The sequence below is a fragment of the Balaenoptera borealis genome, assembly GCF_965194805.1.
Source record: "Balaenoptera borealis genome assembly, chromosome: 3".
Classification (NCBI taxonomy): Eukaryota; Metazoa; Chordata; class Mammalia; order Artiodactyla; family Balaenopteridae; genus Balaenoptera; species Balaenoptera borealis.
This window is the reverse complement of record NC_138866.1, coordinates 25,711,397-25,725,461: the sequence shown is the minus strand read 5'-3', so window position 1 is coordinate 25,725,461 and position 14,065 is coordinate 25,711,397. Positions and strand designations below refer to the sequence as shown.

The following is a 14,065-nucleotide window of genomic DNA, read 5'->3' as shown; positions in this document are numbered from 1 at the left end:
CCCGCCCCCGGCTCGCCCCCGCCCCCGTCCCCCGGCTCGCCCCACCCCCGGCTCCGCCCCCCGGGACGGCTCACATGGTACCACTGCGCTTCAACAACAACTTTATTGGGAGCGCAGGGCCAAGCGGGCGCCCGCTGGGCAGGGCAGCCAGTTCCCAAGGCAACGGAGCGGGCCGGGCCTGGCTCTCAGCTGCGGCAGAAGCGCCGGGATTTGAAATTAAACCCCTCCTGGAGGCGCCATAGTATTATTTAAAGTCCACAGTTTTATTCCCGCTTCTGCCGCCTCACTACGGCTCCACCTTGGGTCCACCACGTAACCCTTCCGCCCCTCAGTTCCCTCATCTGTAAAATGAGGTGCTGGACCTTGTCTAAGGCCTCACCCAGCTCTGACTTCTATGATCTTGACTGGCTTAGCCCAGACTGGAGAGAGCAAACTCTTTCCCATTTTTCTCCTTTTCCTAACTCTCTTCCGCAGCTCAGATTTAGGTCAAACATTGAGTCCACACTCAATAAGTGGATTTTATCTCCTTCCTCATCCTGTTCCAAATGGGCCCTTTTCCCCCTAGTCTGGAAAAAAGGGGTGTCCCATTGATAAGGGAGCCAAAAAGGGGAGGAGGTGAACCCTCCACAAGGGCAACGGGACCAAGTCTGGTTGGTTGGTTGGTTTTCCTTGAGGTATCTCTTCTCTCCAGTGTCTATGACACTGTCAGGCACATAGTAGGGACCAAATAAACCTTTGTTGACTGAACAAAATATATGTCACTAAAAGAAGGCCAGTTCTTCCATCAACTCTGTACTACCCGGACCTCTTTAATTCTCTCCTCCCATTTCCCACTCTCTATCTTCTGCCGCTGTAAAGAAGGAGGGACCACTTAATACTCCCAGTTTCAGTACCCAGTGTGTGATTTCCAATTTGTGGCTGGAGCCTCGGTTGCTCGGGGAAGCCCTCTGCGGAGTCACCAGATCCGGGACCAGCTGGGTACATCATAACACTGAAAGGCTGAAAGGAGGAAGAAGGAGAGAGTCAGTATTGTGGCCTTCCCACTCTGTCCCCTTAGCTGTAGAGGCAGTGTATGCCTTCAGGCAACAGCGCTCTTGCCCTGGCCAGAGGTGAGGCAGAGGCTCCAGGGGCAATCTGAAGGTTGGGAAGCCTCTTAGAAACTAGCACACAAACGTTAACTTTACCTAAGGAGGCTCCAAAGTCAGATCACTTCCTTGATATGGCTTAAATAAACCTTCCTTGTATGTCCTTCCATGTTGTCCCAATAAGTACCCAGAAGTCCAAGTTCCAAATCAGATCCTAAATCAAGGCACTTATCTAGAGACTAGGTTTTGTAAAATGATGGTTCCCTTAACACTTGCAAATGTTTTTTTTTTAATTTTATTTTATTTATTTTTTTATAGAGTAGGTTCTTATTAGTCATCCATTTTATACACATCAGTGTATACATGTCAATCCCAATCTCCCAATTCATCACACCACCACCCCCACCCCCTGCCACTTTCTCCCCTTGGTGTCCATACGTTTGTTCTCTACATCTGTGTCTCACTTTCTGCCCTGCAAACCAGTTCATCTGTACCATTTTTCTAGGTTCCACATATATGTGTTAATATACGATATTTTTCTCTTTCTGACTTACTTCACTCTGTATGACAGTCTCTAGATCCATCCACGTCTCTACAAATGACCCAATTTTGTTCCTTTTTATGGCTGAGTAATATTCCATTGTATATATGTACCACAACTTCTTTATCCATTCATCTGTCGATGGGCACTTAGGTTGCTTCCGTGACCTGGCTATTATAAATAGTGCTGCAATGAACATTGGGGTGCATGTGTCTTTTAGAATTATGGTTTTCCCTGGGTATATGCTCAGTAGTGGGATTGCTGGGTCATATGGTAATTCTATTTTTAGCTTTTTAAGGAACCTCCATACTGTTCTCCATAGTGGCTGTATCAATTTACATTGCCACCAACAGTGCAAGAGGGTTCCCTTTTCTCCACACCCTCTCCAGCATTTGTTGTTTGTAGATTTTCTGATGATGCCCATTCTAACTGGTGTGAGGTGACACCTCATTGTAGTTTTGATTTGCATTTCTCTAATAATTAGTGATGTTGAGCAGCTTTTCATGTGCTTCATGGTCATCTGTATGTCTTCTTTGGAGAAATGTCTATTTAGGTCTTCTGCCCATTTTTGGATTGGGTTGTTTGTTTTTTTAATATTGAGCTGCATGAGCTGTTTATATATTTTGGAGATTACTCCTTTGTCCGTTGATTTGTTTGCAAATATTTTCTCCCATTCTGAGAGTTGTCTTTTTGTCTTGTTTATGGTTTCCTTTGCTGTGCAAAAGCTTTTAAGTTTCATTAGGTCCCATTTGTTTATTTTTGTTTTTATTTCCATTACTCTAGGAGATGGATCAAAAAAGATCTTGCTGTGATTTATGTCAAAGAGTGTTCTTCCTATGTTTTCCTCTAACAGTTCTATAGTGTCCAGTCTTACATTTAGGTCTCTAATCCATTTTGAGTTCATTTTTGTGTATGGTGTTAAGGAGTGTTCTAATTTCATTCTTTTACATGTAGCTGTCCAGTTTTCCCAGCACCACCTATTGAAGAGACTGTCTTTTCTCCATTGTATATCCTTGCTTCCTTTGTCATAGGTTAGTTGACCATAGGTGCATGGGTTTATCTCTGGGCTTTCTATCCTGTTCCATTGACCTATATTTCTGTTTTTGTGCCAGTACCATATTGTCTTGATTACTGTAGCTTTGTAGTATAGTCTGAAGTCAGGGAGTCTGATTCCTCCAGCTCCGCTTGATTTGTGACCCAAGATGTGATCTATCCTGGAGAATGTTCCGTGCGCACTTGAGAAGAAAGTGTAATCTGCTGTTTTTGGATGGAATGTCCTATAAATATCAATTAAATCTATCTGGTCTATTGTGTCATTTAAAGCTTGTGTTTCCTTATTAATTTTTTGTTTGGATGATATGTCCATTGGTGTAAGTGAGGTGTTAAAGTCTCCCACTATTATCGTGTTACTGTCGAGTTCCTCTTTTATAGCTGTTAGCAGTTGCCTTATGTATTGAGGTGCTCCTATGTTGGGTGCATATATATTTATAATTGTTATATCTTCTTCTTGGATTGATCCCTTGATCATTATGTAGTGTCCTTCTTTGTCTCTTGTAATAGTCTTTGTTTTAAAGTCTATTTTCTCTGATATGAGAATTGCTACTCCAGCTTTCTTTTGATTTCCATTTGCATGGAATATCTTTTTCCATCCCCTCACTTTCAGTCTGTATGTGTCCCTAGGTCTGAAGTGGGTCTCTTGTAGACAGCATATATACGGGTCTTGTTTTTGTATCCATTCAGCCAATCTATGTCTTTTGGTTGGAGCATTTAATCCATTTACATTTAAGGTAATTATCGATATGTATGTTCCTATTACCATTTTGTTAATTGTTTTGGGTTTGTTTTTGTAGGTCCTTTTCTTCTCTTGTGTTTCCCACTTACAGAAGTTCCTTTAGCATTTGTTGTAGAGCTGGTTTGGTGGTGCTGAATTCTCTTAGCTTTTGCTTGTCTGTAAAGCTTTTGATTTCTCCATCGAATCTGAATGAGATCCTTGCCGGGTAGAGTAATCTTTGTTGTAAGTTCTTCCCTTTCATCACTTTAAGTATATCATGCCACTCCCTTCCGGCTTGTAGAGTTTCTGCTGAGAAATCAGCTGTTAACCTTATGGGAGTTTCCTTGTATGTTATTTGTCATTTTTCCCTTGCTGCTTTCAATAATTTTTCTTTGTCTTTAATTTTTGCCACTTTGATTACTATGTGTCTCGGCGTGTTTCTCCTTGGGTTTATCCTGTACAGGACTCTCTGTGCTTCCTGGACTTGGGTGGCTATTTCCTTTCCCATGTTAGGGAAATTTTTGACTATAATCTCTTCAAATATTTTCTCAGGTCCTTTCTCTCTCTCTTCTCCTTCTGGGACCCCTATAATGCAAATGTTGTTGCATTTAATGTTGTCCCAGAGGTCTCTTAGGCTGTCATCATTTCTTTTCATTCTTTTTTCTTTATTCTGTTCCACAGCAGTGAAATCCACCGTTCTGTTTTCCAGGTCATTTATTCTTTCTTCTGCCTCAGTTATTCTGCTATTGATTCCTTCTAGTGTATTTTTCATTTCAGTTATTGTATTGTTCATCTCTGTTTGTTTGTTCTTTAATTCTTCTAGGTCTTTGTTAAACATTTCTTGCATCTTCTCAATCTTTGCCTCCATTCTTTTTCTGAGGTCCTGGATCATTTTCACTATCATTATTCTGAATTCTTTTTCTGGAAGGTTGCCTATCTCCACTTCATTTAGTTGTTTTTCTGTTTTGTTTTTTTTGGTTGTTTGTTTGTTTGGCTGCATTGGGTCTTCGTTGCTGCGCGTGGGCTTTCTCTAGTTGCAGCGAGCAGGGGCTACTCTTCATTGCAGTGCACGGGCTTCTCATTGAGGGGACTTCTCTTGTTGTGGAGCATGGGCTCTAGGTGCGTGGGCTTCAGTAGTTGTAGCACACAGGCTCAGGAGTTGTGGCTCATGTGCTCTAGAGTGCAGGCTCAGTAGTTGGGGCACACAGGCTTAGTTGCTCCGCGGCATGTGGGATCTTCCCGGACCAGGGCTCGAACCCGTGTCCCCTGCATTGGCAGGTGGATTCTTATCCACTGTGCCACCAGGGAAGCCTGTTTTTCTGGGGTTTTATCTTGTTCCTTCATCTGGTACATAGCCCTCTGCCTTTTCATCTTGTCTATCTTTCTGTGAATGTGGTTTTTGTTCCACAGGCTGCAGGATTGTAGTTCTTCTTGCTTCTGCTGTCTGCCCTCTGCTGCAAATGTTTTTAAAACACAACTTCCTAGGCCCTAGTCCCAGGGTTCTGATTTAACAGGTCAGGGATGGGGCCCTTAAACACTCACCAAGTTATCCTGATGTACAGTCCTCTGCTAAAGGACCTACCCTCAGCTGGGCTGTTCAATGAACATGTGGGCAAAATATGTCAGGCCAACTGATGCCATGTTCTTTCAGAGCCTTTTCCTGAGGCCAATTAAGCGAGGCTGGCTTCTTTTTGTTTCCTGATCTATTATCAGCTATGCTGGAAAGGATCACAAGCTTTGGAGTTAGACCACCTGGGTTCAGATCCTGACTCTGCCACTTCCTAGCTGAGGAATTACCTAACCTCTTGGAGCTTCAGTTTCCTCACCTTGCCCAACACAGGGTAAGCTCTCAGTGTTTACTATGACATTTTTTAAATTTAGGCCCCAAACAACTCTGGCTACTGCTAATGTAGGGTCATCTTCCACAATTCTGAGCAGAAATAAGGGCTTTTCAAACTGTAATGTGGCACTGCTAAGAAAGCCATAACAGCAGATCCAAGGAGACTTGTTCAGGAGAAGTGCAGCCTCATGAATCCCCGGTCAAAGGAAAATTACAAGTATAATCTGCACCATCTGCAGCCTCATCATGTCAGAAATATTCCAAGAAGAGGGACCACATGAGCCCCTCAATTCATCCCAACTGTGACCACAGTGCAGGCAATGATAAACATCTGCCTCCACCACTGAGTGTTTTCAAGGAGCCAGAACCTACCTAATGGGGCAGGTGGGAGGTTTTTCAATACGTTCAGGGATTTAAAATGTTCTTTTAGAGGGAAATTTCCTTTATATAGGATACGCCCTCGACGATTCATATTTTACTTATGCTAACAGGCATGTATGGAAGTTCAACATGGTGGCTGCTTTTATTAATTTATTGGTTGAACTGTGCAATATACAGGATGGCATAACGCTTCCTTCAGGATTGCAGAGGCTACTGACCAAAGCCTAGAGCAGTGCTGCCCAAGACAATTATCATGTCAACCACATATGTGCTTTAACATTTTCTAATAGCCTCATATAAAAGGTTGGGAAAAAAGCAGGTGAAATTAATTTTAATAATGTTTTATTTAATCACACTTAAAAATTTAGCATTTTCATGTCATCAATATTTTAAAATGAGATATTTTGTGGGTTTTTTCCTTTTTTTTCTACTAAGTCTTTGAAATCCAGTGTGTGTTTCATGTGGACAGCCCATCTCAGTTCATACTAGCCACATTTCAAGGGCTCAGTAGCTATAAGATGGTAGTGGCTACTGTACTGAATCCATGCAGGTGTAAAGGCCTCAAACAGCCTGTCAGATAGGATAGGCTGAAAAGAATTGCCTATGCTCAACTTTTATGATAATCTGAGACCCATACACTCCTAGTAATTGGTTACTAGGAACTCCTAGTAACCATACACTCCTAGTAACATTCTTCTGGGAAGAATGTGACGGATTGGTCTGAGTTGATGCATTCATTCTTTCACTCTTTCCGATTCATGCATTCATATATTCATTAGAGATTTATCAAGCACTCATCAGTATTTACCCCAGCTTCACCCTGGTCTTATCTTGACCTCAGGTCCACTCCTCCCCTTTCATTGAAGACTCTAGCCCTGGACTCCCAGTCTTCCCTACCTCAAGTCCTCGCATCATTATTGTGGATAAGCCATCCCAAATCCTAGAAGCTCATTGTCACCACCTCCTCATGACCTAATTCCCACTGTACTTCACACACCCTTGATGTGTCATTACAGGGTACTGCTCCACCTCTAGAATCATAAACTCACACCCCCACTCTACTGGATCACCTCATGGCTTTCTGCCTCTCTCACTTTCACTCCTGCATCATCTGTTCTTTAACTCCATTGAAACCATGAGCCATTTTTTAAATCACTCTCTTCCTAATATTGACTCTCTTGCCCACTGTTCTTTGATGACACCTGCCTAGGTTAGTAAAAGCCATTCTCCTTCTTGGCTCTTACATCTGGGCTGCTGAGCACCAGTGAAACAATTACCAGCCGCAAAGATTGGAGGTATTAGTGTGCTGGTCTGCAACCTCACTTTAGCCCTCAACTTTCCCCAGCCATCCTTGTTCTTCATTAGCTCTCTCTCCTATTTCCACAATGACCATTCTTTTCAAACTTGCTGTTCTGTTGCCTCCCTTCCTGCTCTGAAGATCAACTTTAGAGAAAAAATAGAACCACCCAGTGAAAACTCTCTGCTCCCCGTTGCCACACCAACACGCTGGCCAGCATCAGCAAACCACCTGTTCCTCTTTCCCTCCCAACACAGTGGCTGACCGCTCCACCACACTTGGGATCCCCCACTCTTGCCTCCTCAGAGACTGTGCTCCTTCTGCTTATCCCTCTCCTTTTCTTCCCTGACTCCTTCCCATCAACACTTAATCATGCTCAAATCACTCCTATATTATGAGAGTCAGGCGATGGCCCCCTCCAGCCATTCCTCCATCTCCCCACATCTCCTTCAAAGCCAAGCTTCTTGAAAGACTTGTCTGCTCCTCTGTCTCCTTCCTCACCCCTAATTCATCTTCATTCCACTGAGGTCTAGCTTCTACCCTCATCACTCCACTGACTCCCCACCAAAGTTCCCAATGCCTTCCTTGTGGATAAATTCAATAGACACTCTCCAAGCTTTATTATTTCTTGAATATTCTGTAAATTTGCATAACTCCCCCTTCTTAGAAGATTCTCTTCCCTCAAGTTCTGTGACATTCTCGTTTTCCTTCCAACTCTGTGGACATTTTGTCCTAGTACCTTTTATTTCTGTTCCATCCTTTCAATGATGGTATTTCTAGGATTTCATCCTTGGCCTCTCTCCTCTTCTTTAAAGTGCCTCTTTGTGAAACTTTCACCACTCCAATGGCTTCAAATAGCATCCATATACAGATAACTCACACATCTACATTTTTAACCCTTTTCTTGGGCCATAGACTCATAAATCCTTCTGCCTATAGATTTCTCCAGCAGATGTCTCAGAAGCACCTCAAAGACCCAACACACAAAGTTGCACTCATTTCCTTCCCCACCATCCGCTAAAAATCCACTACCCCAGCTTCTCAATCCTCTTCTTTGTGAGTGGCACAATCATCTATCAAGTTATCCTGGCTTCCTGCTTTTTCCCCATCTTTTACTTTCATATCTGATCTACCCCCAAGCCCAGGTGGTTTGGCCTTCTTTATATTTATTTAGTCAGTCTACTTCCTCCCCGCAGCCACTCCTAACTGGTGTTGATCCTCCTCCTACCCTCCATCCACTTTCCACACTGCGGCCGGAACAATCTTTCTACCATGCAAATCACGTCGGGTCATACTGCTGGTTAAAAACCTCTTTGCAAACCCTCACTATCTTCAAAATTCAGTCAAATTCCATAGCATAGCATTGAAGACCCTTCATTATTGCCCTCTGCTCACCTCCCATCTCATCTCTTAGCTCTTCCTTCCTATCACAACTCTCCCTGGAGGCGAGAATTACACTGCTAAACTGCCTGAGACTCTAACGTGCTGTTGGGACTTTTATATGCTTTTTTCTCAGCCTCAAATACCTCTCCTTCCCCCCCAGGTGTACCCCATCCCTCTGCCTTCACCCAATTACTGCCTAACAGACTTTCAAGTCTCAGCCTAGACATTCCTTCCCCAAGGAAGCTTTCCCAGATCTCCTACACCCACCCACCCACAGACACACCGCTGCCCACAGCCCCGGTCTGGGCCAGAAGCCTCCTCCTATTTGCTTCTGAAACATCCTCACTTACTTTGGGCTCAACACTGTCACTGTCTGTTTACTCATCAGTATCTTAGTAAGTTGTATACTTCATGAGGTTCACCACTCTAACCCCATCACCCAGCCCAGTGCCAGGGCATTCAACACATTCATTCATTCATTCATTCATTCATTCATTAGTAATTTATTAATGAAAAATCCTTCTTTCTGAAGAGCTTTGGTTTCATAAGGAAACCAAGCATAGTAAAATCCAGACTTGCAAAGGTGGACGGACACACAATGGGAACTTCTCTGTATTTTCCAAAGATTTTTTTGCTTTACAAAATAATTCTGAAAGTGCTTTTCTTTCAAAGTCCCCTGCATATTTGAAATCTGACTTGATTTACAGTTATCATTTAAAGAAAAACAGCCCTTGCATAAAATTGGATATTCTTACACCTAATAATGAGACATCTGTTTCCTTCTGTGGCTGTGCTCCCTCACCCTGCCTCCTCACATGGCTCCTGCCAGCCTTCTTTCTTTGATTCTTTTCTCTCCGTTCCTTCCCTTGGAGTACTAGGGCCTTCCGTAATTATCCCATGCTAATGGCCATCAAATACAACAGCAATCTTTCTCCCAAAGGACCAGATAGAAAATGTTTTTGGCTTTGCAGGCCATGGGTCTCTGGAGCAACTGCTTGACTTTGCCATTGTAGCATTAAAGCAGCCACAGAAATACCTAAGTGAGTGATCCTGGCTGTGTTTCAACAAAACTTTATTACAGAAACAAGCAATGGACCCGACTTGGTCCTTTTGAACCATGAACAACAGTTGCCCTGAGTGGGGAACAACCTTGTCATGTTCAAGGAATAGCAAGGGGGTCAATGTAGAGAAGCAGCAGCCAGACCGACTTCACTTATATCACAGATCTACCACTTTCTCGCTGTTTGACCTTGGGCCAGTAACTTAACCTCTCTGTGCTCAGTTTTCTCCTCTATAAAATGGGAATAAAAATAGCATCTTATAATAGTTGTTAGACAATTTAAATGTGTTAATACATGTAATGACCATCGAACAATGCCTGCACTTATAAGTGCTATATAAATGGTTATAGGATAGTAAAGGGTCCCTCTGCCATGATCCCCACTAAAAGATAGATTGTAACAAGAATATTGGCAATAAAGAAGAACATGGTCATTCTCTTAGTATTTGGCCATACCTTGCTCTGGGTGACATTCTCTTGGACTCATTTCCAGTCAAAATCACAGCTCCCTCCTCCCCTGAGACTGTCTCTTTTGCCCTGCTCTGTGGATAACCTGTAGTCAGTCCACCTCCCACCTCTAAATGCCTTAGGCCCACCTCCCAGCACCACGGGGGTCTATCATCTCACAAACTAGTGGTTTAAAGTACATTTTGATTAGATGGTCCATCGCATGCTAGTTATGTGGTTTTGGAAATACTAGCCCTGCAAAAAGATACATATTTTGACAGTGGTGAAAAGATAATACATGGAGAAAGGACAGTCTTTTCAACAAATGGTGCTGGATCATGTGAACATCCACGTGCGTATATAGGTATATTGTATACTTCACACCTTATCCAAAAATTAACTCCAAATGGATCGTAGAAAAAGTTCTGGAAATGGATAGTGGTGATGGTTGTGCAACATTGTGAATATAATTAATGCCATTGGATTGCACACTTAAAAGGGTTAAATGGTAAATTTTATGTTAGTATTTTTTATTATGACAAAAAAGATAATGCATCATAGACCTAAATGTAAAAGCTAAAGCGGTAAAATTTCTAGCATAAAACAGGAGAAAATCTTGGGTTAGGCAGAGAGTTTAGATATGACACAAAAACATGATCCATAAAAGAAAAAAATTGATAATTTTGATAAAATTTGACTTCATCAAAATTAAAATTTGTACTCTGTGCAAGACACTGTTAAGAGTAAGAAGCTAAACCATAGACTGAGAGAAAATATTTGCAAATCACAATTCTAACAAAGGACTTATATCCAGAACACATTAAGAACTCTCAAAACTCAGCAGGAAAATAAACAATCCAATTTTAAAGTGGGCAGAAGATCTGAACAAACAACAAAGAAGATATAGGCATGGCCAATAAACATATGAAAGGATGCTCAACGTCATTAGTCATTAGGGAAATTCAAATTAAAACCACCAGGAAATACCACTACACACTTATTAGACTGGCAAAACCAAAACAAAACGGGCAATATCAAGGACTGGTGAGAATGTGGAGCATTGATGCTCTCATATATTCCCAGTGGGAATTCAGAATGGTACAGCTGCTTTGAATAACAACTTGGCACATTCCCAGAAATGCCTTTTCCCCACACCTAACTTGTCCAGAGCCCAGGAATAATAGGGACTCCTAGATGTCTATTTTATTCTTTGGGTTACAGTACGATACCATTGTTTATTTTGCTGTTCAAGTTCCAACCCTGGCTATGGGAGCTCATTCAGGTTGGCTCCTGGGCCTTTTCAAAATACCCCCTCTTTTTTATTTTTGTTTTTGATCCCTTCCTTCTTTTCTGGCACCACAGGAATTAACCACATTTCCAAGGAAAATGGAAACCTAGACCTGGGCACTGGCATGCTCATCACCACTGGGTTGTCACTGCTTCTGGTCCCTTTCAGTGGATAAAGCTAGGAAATATATGTATGTATAACAACCCATGCATAACCCATATCTATATTTGTTTCTATACCCATCTATCTGTGTATGTATATTAAGCAAAACCCAAACCCATGAATCTACACGGAAACCTCTGACTCCAATCCAGCATCACTCTTTGTGAGCCCATGAATGCTCCCCAGCATGACCCTTATCAATTTCCAGTACTGCCCTTAGACCCAGGCAAGCGGTGTCGCTGCCCAGTGGCTATTTGGAGTGCCTTCCTCCAAATTTTCTAATTTGCCCTTGGTACCTGAGACCACATGGTACTTTGTCCAGGCAGAGCACCCAAAACTTAGACCAGGATCTACATACTCTCCGGTCACCATTTTTCTCCTTTAAGTACACTTTCTTATCCTCAGCACCAGCATGGGGTTGACCAGATATCCCAAGGGTCTCCAGGACTTGTGCATACCGAGTCATCCTAGGAGTGGATCACTCCCTCTGGCTTGTTCAGTATTTCTTTCACAGAACCACATGAGATTGGACCACTAGAATGATGTTGTCATGCTGATTTAGGATGACTCAAATTGTTTATTTGAACAGGAGCTCTGCCAAAAGTATTTATTTGCCCAGGACCCTCACAACCTAGGAGTGGCCCTGACAATTTCTATCTTGTTTTATACATGTGTTGAAAGGTCCAAGCCTTAATCATATCTGCATTCCCCCCACCACGATGGTGCCTATCTTAGTGCCTTGTATGTAATAGATGCTCCATAAATATTTTTCAGAATGAATGCCTGGAGGAATGAGTAATATCTCAGATTTACATATTTCTTTTGATCCAAGGTTCTAACTATGTTTTTCCTACACAAATTCCCAGATCTTCATCATTCTTCTGAGTGGCAAAGAGGGATTTTCATGTCCCAAAGCCCTCCAGTCACTGACCTGCCCGTTGATGTGCTGATAGTTTATCAAGAAGGAACAAACACGCCTCCAGGTTCTCTTGACAGTAAACTGCAAGTGAACTTCAACTCCAAGACATGTGAAACAGCCAAGGGTGGGAATGATGGTTGAGTGGTTTCAAGTTAGGCAGCCCGGTAGTTTGAACAATGTTTTGGCTGCAACAAATTGTAGTGATAGAACATATGTTTGTCGTGCTTTGCTTTTGATCTTCTGCTCCAAGGTTGAGGTGAGGATACTCTCCCAAGGGGGAAAGAAAAAAACAAGAAGAACTGCGAAGAAGAAAACTGACCTCACCCATCACTGAAATATTTCGTACCTGAAGCACCTTGAGAGAAGAACATGGTGGCGGCTTAAAGCAGTCACCTGATTAAGGGGCTTGGGTTTGGTCCTGACTCAGAGGAAAATACAACTCCACCTAGAGGCCCCCGCACAGCACCTGCACACTCACAGCCAAGCCTGGGCTTGGTCCCAGCGGATATAAGAGAAAAGATGACTACCAGAGCCACCAGGAGGGTGGGAGGCTTGCTGTTGCCAGGTCCACCCACGTGGATCACAATGACCGCATGAGGTCATGGAATGTTGAAGATGAAATGAAAGTGGGTCCTAAGTCATAAAGTTGCAGGTTGGGGGGGGCATCCTTTCAACAGGGCTCCCAGGAATAGAGCTGTACCTCTCTCCTTGATGATCCCGGGAAGTAGCTACCTTTCCCAGACAGAGTTGGGGTCAAATCCAGACATGTCTCACCAAAACCCACTCTCCCCAGGGCTTGCTGGGATGGAAGGGTAACTACAGCCCCCAGCCCCCAGGATCTGTCTAGGTGAGGGCAGGGTACGCAAAGTTTGAGACAGAGGTGAACTGACAGGTAGCTTCTTAGGGAAGCAGCAGAAAGGTGGCAAGAAGCTGGCAGCAGCCCCTGAGAGGGCCCCGGCACCATGGACAATGACGACCCTCTTGAGCCTGAGACAAAAGGTGAAAATGCATCCCATTTCTCACCACTCAGGCCCTTCTGGCTGCCTCAATGTAATGCCTAGTGACCACGTAGACCCGGAAGCCCCCTTCCCTCCTCTCCTGGGACCCTCCAGAATGGGGGTGATGTGTGACATTGACTTGACTTCGGGGCTTGCCAAACAGGGAGTGAGAAAGTTGGATGCAACGCTGTACTGGAACTGGCTCATACTAGCTCTGGCTGACTTTAATTTTCATTCTGTGAGCTGGCCGATGTCATGTTGGTAGTTGGAAATCAACCATGTTAGGAATATTTACACCACCTGAATTGGCTAACATTACAAAGCAGGATTTTTTTTTTTTTTCTGGAGAGCCAGTTAAACAGTTACCAACATTCCATTGGTTGGACGGAATTCTAAAATTGTTTATCTAATGAGAAAATTAAGAAATCATCACTTTTTGAGGGCTACGTGTGATGGCTAAGCTGCTGTATGTCTTCTAAATGTCTGACCACTGCTACTTCCACCCCTTGTCACACAGACCTTGTCTTATAGGCTGGGAAATAAATGTTGGAGCTTGGGTCTATGGACAAGGGCCGAGAAGGACACAAACCTGCATGGAATCATTAGGAACTCCAAAACCATTGCATCCTGCTGACGTGGGAGGACGCGCCCTGGACTTTGTGTGGCTTTCAGAAGCCCAGGGCTGGTTCCAGATCAGTGGCCCAACGGCAGAAAAATCACATCTAGCAAGTGCAGGGGACTAGTGTGAGGGAAGCCCAGGACACGTATTTAATCATGGCAATTAGTTTCAATCCCAGGGAGATCTGCAAGCCCTTCCTTCTGCGTGGTCATAAATTTGGACCGGAAGGAAGAGAAGCTAGGTCAGATCCTCAGGAATCAAGTTATCCCTCTCA

General features: G+C 43.3%; 1 protein-coding gene and 1 long non-coding RNA gene across 2 annotated transcripts in view; one reads left to right on the top strand and one right to left on the bottom strand.

Moving 5' to 3' along the window:
* LOC309626636 overlaps window positions 1-14,065 on the bottom strand; it is a 1,318,538-nt gene that overhangs the window by 1,254,868 nt on the left and 49,605 nt on the right. The window lies entirely within an intron of this gene.
* The window catches only part of LRRC74A (leucine rich repeat containing 74A), a gene marked incomplete at its 5' end in the record, with an annotated part of 38,542 nt that continues 37,244 nt past the window's right edge, over window positions 12,768-14,065 (top strand). The window contains 3 exon segments of the mRNA XM_082388216.1: window positions 12,768-12,800; window positions 13,071-13,118; window positions 13,122-13,173. Of these exon segments, the coding sequence (XP_082244342.1) occupies window positions 12,768-12,800; window positions 13,071-13,118; window positions 13,122-13,173 (133 nt within the window).